The 14,864-nt window shown below is 40.6% G+C and overlaps 1 protein-coding gene across 4 annotated transcripts in view; it reads left to right on the top strand.

The window, feature by feature from the left end:
• FAM107B (family with sequence similarity 107 member B) overlaps window positions 1-10,564 on the top strand; it is a 205,274-nt gene extending 194,710 nt beyond the window's left edge. For all 4 annotated transcript variants that reach the window (XM_043883541.1, XM_043883544.1, XM_043883542.1 and 1 more), the window contains 2 exons: window positions 6,723-6,873; window positions 7,807-10,564. In XM_043883541.1, the coding sequence (XP_043739476.1) occupies window positions 6,723-6,873; window positions 7,807-7,923 (268 nt within the window). In that variant the 3' untranslated portion in view covers window positions 7,924-10,564. The remainder of the gene's footprint in view (window positions 1-6,722; window positions 6,874-7,806) is intronic.
• The last annotated feature ends 4,300 nt before the right edge of the window (window positions 10,565-14,864 follow it).

Here is a 14,864-nt window from a genome sequence, read left to right as displayed (position 1 = left end):
GAGGATGCAGCATCCTCCTGTTGGCCTTTCTCCTGTGCTTTTTCTTCTCTCTTTGTTTGCACAGCTGACCTCTCAGCTGGGCCCTGCTCAGCTGCTTTTAGAGAGATTTTAGAGAATGGTCGTGTTCTCTTGAGCACCAAGGTGTAGAGAGCACATGGGCTTTGAGGTCGGGGAGAAATGGTATGGATCCGGTTCAACATTTAACTTGTTGTTTGGTTGCTACATCATGTCTGACTCTTTGTGACCCCGTGGACAGCTTGCCAGGCTTCTCTGTCCATGGTATTCTCCAGACAAGAATACTAGCGTGGGTTGCCATTCCCTGCCCCAGGGGATCTTCCCAACCTTTTATGATTTTGGACAAGGTCCTTCTTCCTGAGATCTGTTTCTTCATCTACTAAGTAAGAGATAAAAATAATCTTTCTTATAAAGATGAAAATGAAGGAGAGCATGTATAAACACCTACTAAAATACCTGACTTATGTAAGATGTGCTCAGTTAGCACCATCCGTCTTTCCACTTGCCCTGCAGCAGCATCTGAAAAATCCCTATTGCTTGTTCCTGTTTTTCTCTGAAGAGTTCTGATCTGGTTGTAGAAGTGTATTTAAAAAAATAAAAGTTGCAAAATCAAGTGAGTGTATCTTATACTACTTCTTCAGGTTTTTTTCAAAGGCAAAATCTTAGTTTGGTAGAATCCTCTTATTAGAAACACAACTGGTTTTAGAGTAAAGACTTCTAAAGCAGTTTCTTCTCTTATATTCATCTTCTAACACATATACTTTTTCACAACTTTGGCTTTTTGTTTCTAAGTTTTAGTACCAAATAATAGAAAGTATCACATCAATAGTATGTATGAATGAATGAATAAAAGTTGCTCAGTCAGGGCCGACTTAGTGACCCCATGGACTACATTATAGGCTGCCATGCTTCTCTGTCCATGGAATCTTCAGGCAAGAATACTGGAGTGGATAGCCATTTCCTTCTCCAGGGGATCTTCCCAATCCAGGGATCAAACCTGGGTCTCATGCATTGCAGGCAGATTCTTTACCATCTGAACCAGCAGGGAAGCCCCAATAGTATGTATATATTCAGTTAAAGGATTGTCATACTTGCTGACTAGTTTATACCATAATGAAATTCTATTGACTTTTCTGCAATTTGTAAAGGGCTTTCCCATATTTTATCCAATGATTTTTTCAGAAACCCAGTGTGTGTTGTTTTGGAATTGTTCTAATTTGATATGTGAATGAAGGGAAACTCTTCAGGGTACCAGGCTAAGGAGTCTTCTCAAGGTGACACGGTAGCTTTTTGGAATAAAAAAGGGTTGAAATCAATATAGAATTATGTATGTCTTTAATTATATATATGCTTAAAGACAGCTGTGAATCAAATTTACTATGAATGAGGGACTTCCCTGGTGTTCCAGTGACGAAAACTCTTCACTCCCAATGCAGGGGTCCTGGGTTCGATCCCTGGTCAGGAAACTAGATCCTGTGTGCCCCAACTAAAGATCCTGCAAGCCCCAACAAAGATTGAAGATCCCAAGTGCCACAACTAAGACTTGGCACAGCCCAATAAATAACTTAAAAAATAATATATAAATGAGAAGAAGGGGTAGGAATAGGAGAGGAAGATAGAACTGAGATCACAGAACAAGCTTTGTGGAACCTTTGCTCTTTGTGGCTGCACATTTGGCTCAAAGCTCTGTTGCAGTTCAAAGAGTTGTTGGAAGCACCTTCTAGAGATCAGAAGACAAAAGCAGAGGGCACATTCTCATAGGTGTTCTCACACCGCATTCCACACTCCTTCAAGTATGTCATTCTGCTCTTCTGTTGCCAGCTTCTGGACCCAGCTAAGGTTCAGGTTAAAAGTCTTTAAATTTTTTTTGAAAAGATGTTTTTGATGTGGACCATTTTTAAAGTCTTTTATTGAATTTGTTACAATGTTGCTTCTGTTTTATGTTTTGATTTTTTTCGCTGAGAGGCATGTGGGATCATAACTCCCTGACCAGTGACTGAACCTGCACCCTCTGCATTGGAAGATGAAATCTTAACCACTGGGCCACCAGGGAAGTCCCTAAAAGTCTTTATATTTTGATCTGGTCATGCCACTTGGTCTGACCATTAAGACCTTGTGTTAGGGTTCTTAGATTCTTTAGCTATTTCCATAAAATGGCAGATTGCAAGAGGCATTATTTTTGATACTTGAAAGATCAGTGTTCAAGAGTGCTTATTTCTGATTTAATTTAGAGAGAATCTGCCTTCTCTAAAAAAGAGTATCCATGCTAATTCACTTCAGTCGTGTCTGACTCTTGGCGACCCTATGGACCGTAGCCTGCCTGGCTCCTCTGTCCATGGGATACTCCAGGCAAGAATACTCCAGGCAATGCCCTCCTCCAGGGGATCTCCCCGATGCAGGGATCGAACCTGTGTCTCTTATGTCTCCTGCATTGGCAGGTGGGTTCTTTACCACCGAACCATCAGGGAAGCCATTCTAAAAAGAGTCCTTTGGGACAAATATAGAATACCCAGCTACCCTGCATCCCCACCGTTGGATCTTTGGCTTGTACCTTTCAGTCAGCAGTTTCCAGGACCTTCTGCAGTCGGCGTGCTTTGCTAGACAAACAATTCGTTTCTCAATAAATGCTTATTGCTGTGCATCATGAAAAAAAAAAATAAGGGAAGTTGTGATAGAAATATTTGCATTTGAATCCATGCAGATAGAAAGGGCTCAGTCAAAAATGTAGAGGTGGGCCGAACAAACCAGAAGATTCCAAGATTCAAGCTCAAGGGCTGGAGAACCAAAGGCAACCCTCCTCCTCCCCCATAAAGGAAAATGTTAGGCCACGAGGCTTGGCTGGGTAGGCAGGGGAAGGGAGCGTGTTGTGTCTGAGTTTGTGCCAGACCTGCCTCTGCTGGTGCTGACCCGCGTGATGGTTCCCCTGCCCCAGGGTTCAGTGTGGCTGCCGTGGAGGTGGGGCGGTCCAGTCGGCCCCCAGATGTGTTCAGTGGTTTCTATGAAAAGTGAAAGGGACCCTTAAAAGTTGTCTGTACGTTTTCATCGGGGGCGGCGGGAATATAAATTGTTGCAGCCTAGTTGGAAAGTGATTTGGCCATCCACATCCGAATCCAGAATTTGTAGATGCTTAGCTAGCAGTTATGCTTCTGAGAATGTCGCCAACAGAAATACTTGGATAGGACAGATATAAATGGTCGAGGAAGTCTCTGGCCTCCTTGTGTTCAATCAGGGACAACTGGACACAACCTAAATATCTCATTATAGGCGTGGCACAATTTTGGCGCTTCTGTGCTCTGATAAAGGTATAGGTAGTATAGGGGAGCACAGACTAGATGGGGAGTTATCTGTGGATGCAGTAGTGTGGGGAGGGCTTCCCAGGTGGCTCCGTTGGTAAAGAATCCACCTGCCAATGGAGGGGACTCAGGTTCCATCCCTTGGTTGGGAAGATCCCCTGGAGGAGGAAATGGCAACCCACTCCAGTATTTTTGGTTGGAAAAGTCCATGGACAGAGGATCCTGGTGGACTACAGTCCAAGGGGTCACAAAGAATCGGACACAATTGAACAACAGCACACGTGCACACAGGAATGGGGAGCAGTCCATGGGTGTAGGGCCTCTATCTCGTACAGTTTTCAGAGCCACCACTCACCTAGAATATCATGCAAGTGGTGTGCCCAGCAGATGTTGACCAGGGGGAGCTGAGGTGTGCTTTCACTTTTTGTCTTGCTAATATGTATATGTCAGCTAAGTTTTCTTTTTTTTTTCCAAAGTGTTAGTCGCTAAGTCATGTCCAACTCTTTGTGACTGCATGGACTGTAACCCGCCAGGCTCCTCTGTCCATGGGATTTCGCAGGCAAGATTACTGGAGTGGGTTGCCATTTCCTTCTCCAAAGGGTCTTCCCAACCCAGGGATCGAACCTGGGTCTCCTGCATTGCAGGCAGATTCTTTACCATCTGAGCCACCAGGGAAGCCCTAAAAAACATGGTTTTTTTCAAAGAGGACTTACTAATTTAAAAAATCAACTTGGTCCACTATAAAAGTCACAGTAAGCAATTCAGGAATAACTGTTAGTCTTGACTGGGTACCATGGCCCCCAGGCCAAGTTTTCAGTCATCAGGTGATTGAAAGTTCTTGTTAATTGCATATGTCAGAATGGATTAAAGATAATCAATGTTGTCATGCAGAGGCTTATACTGTCATTTTTATGAAACTTGGGAGAGACTCATTTCTGTCTGTCTATGCTCTCTCTGCAGTCTGATCCAGTTTTAGACTCAGAGAATCACATAGATAGTGCTTGCCTTTTTCCATTTAGCAGAAAGTTAAGTGAGCCGCTTAATAAAATATTAATTAAATTTGTATGACTTCTTGACTATTATAAGTGCAGGACATTTATCATATAAGCCCCATTTTCCTGAGTTTTGTGTTACTAAATATTTTATCTTACTGCACTATTGGGTAAAATCTTTGAACAGAAAATGAATACGTGTATTAGTTAAACTCATTCACATGTTTCTATAGAGTGCCAGCTTAATGCATCATACATCAGTTTGTTCAACAGCTTTTGCATAATCCAGAAGCACTTAATAACAGTTGAGGTTAATTTCTTCAGTGAATTATAGTTTGAAATTTAAATTATGCAGGTAGCTAAATTCTTAATTCTATAATTTAAATCCCTGAACTCTGTAAGTGTCCTAGTGAGAGTTTTTAATAGTCATGAAGCTCAGTGGGTCTTTCTCAGATTATTTACAAACATTTTCCAATGCTCAGTGACACCTAAATCTATCAGAGGAAAGTACCATAAGCAACTTTTTTATTGCACTGAGTAAAGATTTGGTTTCTGGAATAGTCTGTCTATACTTTTCTCCTCCTCATACAATCTTAATAACTGGGAAACAAATTGTAATTAAATCACAAAATAGCCTCTTTTATTTCACTGGAAATATGGCTGAATTTAATATTTTCTTTTTTTAAAAAAAAAAGTTCTGCTAATGAAAATGGGGAAAGGGAAGACATACATGTTATTTTGAGGTCTGTGTTCTTTATCTTCAGTGATGGATTATACTCATCTTTATAAACAGCAGCTTTGAAAAAATCATTTATTGTGATTTAAAAAGTAGGTAGAGAGGAGAGATGCCAGAATTTTAAAAATTCCGATAGATGAGGAAGTGTGATGTTTGCAAGTGTGATTAGTTTGCAAAATGTGATAGGGTGAACTTGAAAGAGATTGAAGCAAGGGTGTTGTTGAGATCCTTAAAATCAGAACATGTTTTGGAAATTCTTTAAGTTATTCAGATGACTCCTAGTTCATTAGTCGCCTTAGCTGATTGGAGTAGTTTGGAGAACAGCCACGGAGGTTGATGGGGCTGGTGCACAGACTCCCGGGCGTCATCATCAGGCCGGCAGGTGTGTGGGGAGGCACCCGGGCCTCCTCGGTCCCGGGCTGATCCAGCAGCGCTGGTTTCCTGCAGCCCAGAAAAGCGTGAGTTCCTGTTGTGGCTGTGGGTGTGCTCGTGGACTCTAGTGTGATAGCATTGTCACTTATACCCTTGGCTGTCTGACCTTGATAACGCTCTTCCTGTTTTGTAACTTGTGTTTTTGTCATCAGTGTGAATACTGAGTTGAGATACTTTAGGGGCCAGTGGAGACTGGCTCAAGAGAGGGAGCTTGGTGAAGAGGAGGTGGGCAGCTAAGCCAGCACCGAGGGTTGGGGCATGAGGGGGAGTCCAGACTGGAGAAACCCTGGGGAACAACCTGGCCAACAACCAGTTGGAGACTGGGCAAATCCCAGCTGACTTTAGCATAGAAATCCCTTCTACGAAAGTGTCAGTGAATGTCCTTCCCCTGACCCAGCTCAAACCTTTCAGATGAGAGTTGCTAGGTAATGGCCTGAGTTTTGGGTTTTGTTTTGCTCCATTTGAAGAGCTGGCAGCCTGATCCATCGCTCCCTGAAGCCTGACTCCCAAGCGTTGTCAGCAGTTGAACTGTGTGTCTGAAATGGTTCCAGAGTACTGGCCTGGGAGTCGGGATCCAGATTTTCCGTGGCCACGACCCCAGCAGTGATGGAGCCTTGGGTATGCCTTGGGATGTGTGAGAATCCTCTCCCAAGTCTCAAAGAGGGAGGGTTGGAGGATGTTTCCAGGCCATTTTGTTGTTGAGCTTTCTGCTAGCTTCTCTCCAGGCTGCATTTAATACTTGGGGTCAGGGGCTCCATCTTGGGAAACTTCCCCTGCAATTCCTGGTGGAGGCATCTTCCTCTTCAGTATAGTTGACCATCACATGCCCTGAATGAGCATGCTATTCCTGAACTTCCCCCACAAACCACAAACACTAGCCTCCCTTGCATGGCCTGGTATCTGACATACAGTAGAGATTTTATTGAGCGGTGGGTTTTGCTTACTCTTAAAAGTATGCTCTTGCCCTTTTCTTTCATGCTTGTGAATTTCTGAGGCCCCTCAGTGCTGACTGTTAGCTGGTAGTAGGCGTCACAGTCATGCTAAGTCACTAGACCCTTCTGTGGTTGATGCTTAAATTTCTGATCATGGAAGATGCGTCCATTAGATTACAACTCTTAAATTTTGTTGATGCTTTAAAAAAATTTTTCAATTTAAATTATTTTTACTTTTTTCAATAAAAAAATTTTTTTTGAAGTACAGTATTGCGTTAGTTTGAGGTTTTCAGCAAAGTGATTTGTTAATGCTTTTTTGCAGGGGTCTTGCTCCTCAGAATAAACCAGAACTGCAGAAAGTGATGGAAAAGAGAAAACGAGATCAAGTAATAAAGCAGAAGGAAGAAGAAGCACAAAAGAAGAAATCTGACTTGGAAATAGAACTATTAAAACGGCAGCAGAAGTTGGAGCAGGTAAGGGTGATTGGGGGTAAAGGTGGGGGTTTTTTATTGAGATATTTGACATAAAATATTGTTTGAGGGAAAATGTATTGATTTGATACATTTGTATCACAATTGTCATAGTAGTGTTAGCGCACACCTCTGTCGTATAATTACCCTTTCTTCTAGTGGTGTAGAGTGTTCTAGTTTCTTAATGTTCACGTTTATAATCGCTTTGTTCCCTGTAATCCCTGGACTATGTATTAGGCCTCCAGGACTTACCTTCTAGTTGCGAGTGTGTACCCTTAAATGCATCTTTCCCATTCCCCCAGCCTAAGTCCCTGCTAGTCCCCATTTTACCCTCTGTTTTTAGATTCCATATATAAGAGAGATCATATAGTACTTATCTTCTCAGACTTACCTTGTCCCGAATTTCCCAGACACGTCAGATGTAAGTGTTTATATATGGTGAAAGGAAAAGCTGAGACAGATGTCTGCAGGTGGACTAAAAGACGTTCAAGATAAAGAGAAGGATTCTGTTGAGGATCTAGAAGAGATCAGGGAGGCACAGCCAAAGCCAGGGACCACCATTGAATTCACAGCCCAGTGCTGGGGCTCAAGCACATGAGTGAAGTTCAGCTTCACTCACAGCTGGAGAGCCCCTGTGTGTTGCCCTCAGCTCTTGTTTTCATCCTTAGCCTTGATCTTCAGGTTCTCATCACCCCCGCAGGGTTTCAGCAATAACCCAGTCGGCTGCTGCTTCTCTGCAGAATTCTTACCCCAGGACCTAGATCCTGCCGCATATATGAAAATATAAATATATTTAAAGTGGAGACAGGGGAAACTTTTCTTCTGTTATGAATCGAAGTCATTTGGGCCTTTGGGAAGAGAAAACAGTGTTTTTGGAAAGCCTCTCCCTTTGTAAATAATTTGTAAATAATTCTCCTGTTTCTGAATTCTGTTTAGCTTGAACTCGAGAAACAGAAATTGCAAGAAGAGCAAGAAAATGCCCCAGAGTTTGTGAAGGTTAAAGGCAATCTCAGAAGAACAGGCCAAGAAGTGGCGCAAGCCCAGGAGTCGTAGGTCCAGGCTGCAGACACCACGCACCCAGCCCAGCACACAGAAGGCCTGTGCCAGGGCCTCCCCAGCGCTTAAGCTCAGGGCCAAAGCCCCTGGAGCAAATCCCAGCCAGCAGGGATCTGTTATTTTCAAAAGGGTTTGATTTTGGTTTTTCTCCCATCTGGGTGGGTGAGTCACCTGTGACTGTTGCAGTTCCTGTTCGCCAAACAAAGGATATTGACCAGCACTTAAGGTGGGACAGTGGACCTGTGTTCAAAGACTTTTAAAAGACAGCAACAAGAAACAAAGGAAGAGGACACTGGAGTAAATTCTTGAGAGTTGCACTACTTGGTTTTTCTTTCAATCCAAGTTTAGTGGGGCACAGAGCCTTTTCTCTTTCAAAACCTAAAGAAAAACGCCTTTCGTTCTTCTTTCTTATCTATCCAATAATTTAGATTGCACAGAAATGCGTTGAATCTGTTACATCCACCGTTTGTAAATTCCGTTTTCTTGTCTCATTTACACTTTCACCTAGTTTAGGCTTCACACTGGAGAATGTTAATATTCATGTTGAGCACAACTCTTACCTTTGTCGACATTAAGATTCAGAAATAGGATAAGGAGGTGTAAAAATACAGAAACAAAAATATGGAAACAAAACTCTGTAAATGTCCATCTCGATCTTGTTTTCATTCCTGCTGGTTTTCTGAGGCTTCATGGTGACCTTCTACTTCAGGGAAGGTATGTCCTACAAATCCATTATTGCTTTGATAACTGTTAGGGCTTTTGTTTCATTTTTTTTTTTTTTTAATTTCTTGCTCATTTAGTCCTTTTATGTCAAATAATCTCCCAGCCTTTTGAGGAATAAAAACTAGTCCGAATAACCCAACTTAAGTGTCAAAGGAGTGGGTTCAAGTCTTTTGGTTTCTTCTGAGAACGGTATGGGGAAATCTCCCACCGGAAGCTTGGGAAGGAAGTGTTCTTTGGACTTTTTGATGTGAAACGAATATGAACTGGTCTCTGCAAGAATTATAGCATTTATGCATTTTGAATATTATTTGAATCCAAGCTTTGAAATTCTCTAATGATCACCAGCTCTTTGCCCTTTTTCCTTGTGAAGGAAGACTGTCTCATCCCTACCTTCATGATGGTGATACTGTTGGTAAGGATGATGTTGTGACCACTGTTGATCTCTCAGGAACAGCTGAGGAGATGGGGCACACTCAGTCTGTGCTCTCCAATTGGCATACTATCCTCCACATGAACCCCGAGTTACCAACTTTACAGCCAGATTCTTAATGCAAAATCCATTCTCTGTCATCGGTATGGGCAGGGGAAGCATTTCTACTTGGGGTGGTTTAGAAGAATCTGTGTGGATCCAGTATGTTCTCTGTAGAAACAATTCATCCAGTAATTTCAACATCGAAGGCTCCTCTTATAATTCAAGAATCAAAGAAAGCTGGATCCTAAGCTTTTAAATCCTTAATCAGCCTAGTAGAAATTAGCTTTCTCTGGGAATTCTGCAGTTTTCATGGTTGGCCATTAGGCTTATATTCATCCCTAATGTGAACAAGACAAAAGTAAATGCATGGATAATATACTGTAGTCAGAGAACATGTGGACTACACCTGATTACACCAGATTATTTCTTTCATTAGCAAGTATTATATGAATAAAATACGAGGTGTTTAGGATAAAATGTTGCTGTATAGTAATTTGCTTTGGAAGGATGGAAGGATAACTATTTTTTCCCATCCTTTTTGCAAGAAGAAAGTGCGTTAACTAAGCATCTTGAAAGTACATTTCTGATTGCACATTGACTAGAGTTCTTTCTCTGTGTATATGGAATAGTGATGCGATTTATAAAATGAAGATTCAAGACTAGCTCATAGCCTTTAATCCAGCTGGATATGCAAGATCTTTAGATCCTGTATCCTTGAAGCAGTTCTGCCACTTGATAAAAATTTTAAGGGCCCAGACAGGCTTCTTTAGAAGGACCAATTCTGTTCCTAGAACTTACCTAGAATTCATGCTTCACTGGGAAAAGCTAAATTCCTAAAGCATTTCCCTCAATCTCACTCACAAATCTGTAAAATTAGTAGTGGTTGGTAGTCCAAGGTCTGGCCGAAAGAAGACTTGTAAATAGTGTCAAGTGATGTTTCCTCGCTAAACAGTGGAATGTACAGATAGAAAAGCTCTTTGAAGTTGCCAGGTCAGCTTGGCTCATAAGCTTGAGTTTAAAAAGGCATCATTCTCTCCCCCCACCGCTGCCCCACACTTCAATACTCTATAGTCCAAACCTCTAGGACTCACGGACATCTGAGCAGTTTTGGGCTTTGAGCCACTTTTTGACAAAAATGGCTCCATTTTTCCACTCTATGGTTTTCTTAAAATAGCTCAGTGTTTTCTAGTCTCCAAGTAGGAAGGTAGTGTTGCTTTCTAAGCTACCACAGTTGACTTTATTCTTCTACTCTGAAAAATGTTCACTTGTTTGAGTGTATATAATATATATAAAGGGAGCCTTAATGGATTTGTTTTCATAATTTAATATTTTTTGTATTTGCTCTTGTATAATTGTTTTTAATGGAAAGTATTACAGAATTGAGGGTGGAATTCTTAGAACCAAAGTTATTCTTAATAAAAATCACCACATGCTTGGACCTTACAGCTGTGTTTGTCTGATCTGTTTATGGTGGATGTCTGGAGCTGATGTGGGGGGTGCTGTGTTCAATTCAAGGGTTAGAAAGTGGTTCTGGGGTTTCCGTCTGATGGTCTTCTCCCCAAATCAGTTATGTCCCCTTGCCTTGTGTATTTATTCTGTCAAGAAAATTCATGCTAAGATATTGTTACACTTAGAATATGTGGTATTTTAGCAATAGCTGTTAGTTCTTCAGATCAGAGTACTCTGTATTTTAAGTAGCTTGGTAGAACAGTGGGAGATATATTTTTGGAAGGGCCATGTTTTAGTGCTTGTGAGCACACATGGCGTAAGTATGACCTTGAAATTATTTTGCTTATTCAGCTAAATTAATTTCATCCTCAAAGAAGTCACTTTGGGAAGCTGTACATGTGATTACATTATACTATTGGTTGTAATAGCCTTGGAGAGTCAAAATTTCTTTACTTTATAATATGCCTTTATTTTTCATCCCCCAATTACTACTCAGCTCATTCATCCAACTCCAATATCTTTGGACTGTTTTAAAAAATTATATCTACTCAGGACAGTGAAGATTTTCTATGTCTAGGGTTATACCATGAGCTCCAAAAGCCAATGAAGAAGGTGGGCTACAAAAATAATTTGAGGAATAACTACATCCTTGGAATAACTAGGCAGTTTTTCAAGGTGACAGTTTTGAGACTGTTGGTCCATTTCATTAGAGCATTTTGTGCTTCTTACGGTATAGTCATAGATTTGAAAGAAGACAGAGGTTAATTAACACATTATTGACTTGAGACATATCAACACCTCAGGCTTTAGTTTTTGTAAAACTCTCCTGGTCGAAAATGTGTGAATATGTTTGGTAAGATTTAAAATGCCAAAGTACAGCTAAAAAGAAGGAATAATATACTACTACCAGGCTTACATTTACGAATATAATGAAAAATGAAGTGTTTTATTCCAAGGTCTTAGGGTAAATAAAATCTTTATAAGATAACTGCAGTCTCACAATTATAATTTCTCCTTTTTTTCTTCTGAGAAAATGCAGTCTGATTATCAATTGGGGATGTTTTGGAACGTCTTCTCATTTGCCCAGGAAGATGGTAATGCCAGAGTCTGGTATGCCTTATCAATATCTTGTATAATTAGTAGAATCATATTGAGATTTTGTCTACTAAAAGTCATTAAGTTGTGTTTCCTCTGAGACGTTTGGCTATGTATTGTCTTGGATGTACTATCAGGTCCTTTTAAATTTGTTGTTTCTATGTTTATGGCCCCCTTTCTACTTGGTTATTATGTGTGACCACTGCTGATGATCACTCTTGTGCTATAATTTCCAGGGTGAACCAACAAACCCAGTTGTCTATCAGCTGGTGAATGGATAAGCAAAATGTGGTATATCCATGTGATGGAATATTATTCAGCCATGAAAAGGAGCGAAGTACTGATACAGGCTTCAACATGAACAAACCTCAGAAACATTCTGCTAAGTGAAAGGTGGCTGGCACAAAAGACGACACAGTATACACTTACATCCGTATGCAATATTCAGAGTAGATAAAACTATAGGGACAAAAAGCAGAATAGTAGTTCTAGTGGTAGGAGTGGGAAGTGATTGCAAATGGACATGAGATTTTGGGGATGGGGTGATAGAAATTATTTAAAACAAAATTGTGACAGTCATTCAACTCTTCACCTGTACAAGTAACTGTGTAAACATACTAATACCCACTTCAGATGGGTAGCTTTTATGGTATGTGAGTTATACCTCAATCAAACTTTTTAAAATGCACACATCCTTTGAATGCACAGTTCGATTTCTAGGAATTCTTTGGAAGGGCTTATCTGCACAAAGATTGTTGTTCAAAGATAGTGGAGCATTTCTCATAATTTCTCTTGGGAACACCCCAACTATATTGCAGTAGTTTGCTAGATTAAGTGTAATACATCCCTACTCCCTTTTAGGTATCATAATTCGTTTCTTTCAAAATAATCTGTGTGTGCTCAGTCACTCAGTTGTGTCCAACTGTTAGTGACCCCATGGACTATAACCCACCAGGCTTCTCTGTCCATGGGGATTCTCCAGGCAAGCATACTGGAGTGGGTGGCCAGGCCTTCCTCCAGGGGATCTTCCCAACCCAGTGATTGAACCCAGGTCTCCCACATTGCAGGCAGATTCTTTACCATCTAAGCTACCAGGAAAGGCATTAATATTTTATTTACTTGTACAGAAATAAGACTTTGAAGCTATACTGTCACATAAAAAAGCAAACTACAGAATCCCATTAACATGAAAAAATTAAAAGTATATTATCCATGCATCTACATAAAAGCTTATAAATAAGACATTTATTTATCATCTCAGTGGTGGTTACTTCTGAGGGAGGGAAAGGAATTTGGCTCAGAAATAAAGGGGGCTTCCTAGTTTAATTTGTGTATATTTTTAATATTTTTTTCACAGTTAAAAGGTGTTCTTGAGTCACCAGTATTTAAAAGGTCATAGAAAGCAAAGAAAAACCTTGGAAAAAAATGTGTTTCATACAAAATTATCTTCAGAACTGAATAATACATTTTGAGTTTATTTTTGTGTATGGTGTTAGAAAGGGTTCTAGTTTCATTCTTTTACAAGTGGTTGACCAGTTTTTCCAGCACCACTTGTAAGACCAGAAACTGTAAAACTCCTAGAGGAGAACATAGGCAAAGCACTCTCCAACATAAATCACAGCAAGATCCTCTATGACCCACCTCCCAGAATATTGGAAATAAAAGCAAAACTAAACAAATGGGACCTAATGAAACTTAAAAGCTTTTGCACAACAAAGGAAACTATAAGCAAGGTGAAAAGACAGTCTTCAGAATGGGAGAAAATAATAGCAAATGAAGCAATAGACAAAGGATTAATCTCAAAAATATACAAGTAATTCCTGCAGCTTAATTCCAGAAAAATAAATGACCCAATCAAAAAGTGGGCCAAAGATCTAAACAGACATTTCTCCAAAGAAGACATACAGATGGCTAACAAACACATGAAAAGATGCTCAACATCACTCATTAGAGAAATGCAAATCAAAACCACAATGAGGTACCATTACACGCCAGTCAGGATGGCTGCTATCCAAAAGTCTACAAGCAATAAATGCTGGAGAGGGTGTGGAGAAAAGGGAACCCTCTTACCCTGTTGGTGGGAATGCAAACTAGTACAGCCACTATGGAGAACAGTGTGGAGATTCCTTAAAAAACTGGAAATAGAACTGCCATATGACCCAGCAATCCCACTCCTGGGCATACACACCGAGGAAACCAGAACTGAAAGAAACATGTGCACCCCAATGTTCATCGAAGCACTGTTTATAATAGCCAGGACATGGAAGCAACCTAGATGCCCATCAGCAGACGAATGGATAAGGAAGCTGTGGTACATATACACAATGGAATATTAACTCAGCCATTAAAAAGAATTCATTTGAATCAGTTCTAATGAGATGGATGAAACTGGAGCCCATTATACAGAGTGAAGTAAACCCGAAAGATGAAGACCAATACAGTATACTAACACATATATATGGAATTTAGAAAGATGGTAACGATAACCCTATATACAAGACAGAAAAAGAGACATAGATGTATAGAACAGACTTTTGGACTCTATGGGAGAAGGCGAGGGTGGGATGATCTGAGAGAACAGTATCGAAACATGTATATTATCAAGTGTGAAACAGATGGCCAGTCCAGGTTGGATGCATGAGACAATTGCTCGAGGCTGGTGCACTGGGATGACCCAGAGGGATGGGATGGGGAGGTAGGCGGGAGGGGGGTTCAGGATGGGGAACACATGTAAATCCATGGCTGACTCATGTCAATTTATGGCAAAAACCACTATAATATTGTAAAGTAATTAGCCTCCAACTAATAAAAATAAATGAAAAAAAAAAAGAACTGAATAATACTCATTTAATAATTATTTGCACCTAGATCATGTGGTGAAAAAATTACAATGGAATGATTTCAGTGTTTTCAACAGCAAAGTAAAAGTGACTGTTTTAAGAAACTGTCAAGAATCCAATTATTTTAAGCACACAGACCTGTAATTGAAGTAGAGTCAAAGGAAAAGAGGGTCCAGGGAAGGAATAAAGAGAAGCATTGACTCTAGAATGGCAGTGAGGAATGTTTCAATTCTTTGTTGACCCCCAGGGTTCTTGGCCTCCTTAATCAATAGAAATTGATCAGAGGCCAGAAAAGAAACTCAGGAAAGGCTTTATTGGGGCCCCTGCTGCAGCAGGGGGCAGCGAGAACCAGAGCAGTT

Source organism: Cervus elaphus, chromosome 23 (genome assembly GCF_910594005.1).
Source record: "Cervus elaphus chromosome 23, mCerEla1.1, whole genome shotgun sequence".
Classification (NCBI taxonomy): domain Eukaryota; kingdom Metazoa; phylum Chordata; class Mammalia; order Artiodactyla; family Cervidae; genus Cervus; species Cervus elaphus.
This window is presented reverse-complemented; position numbering and strand designations above follow the sequence as displayed.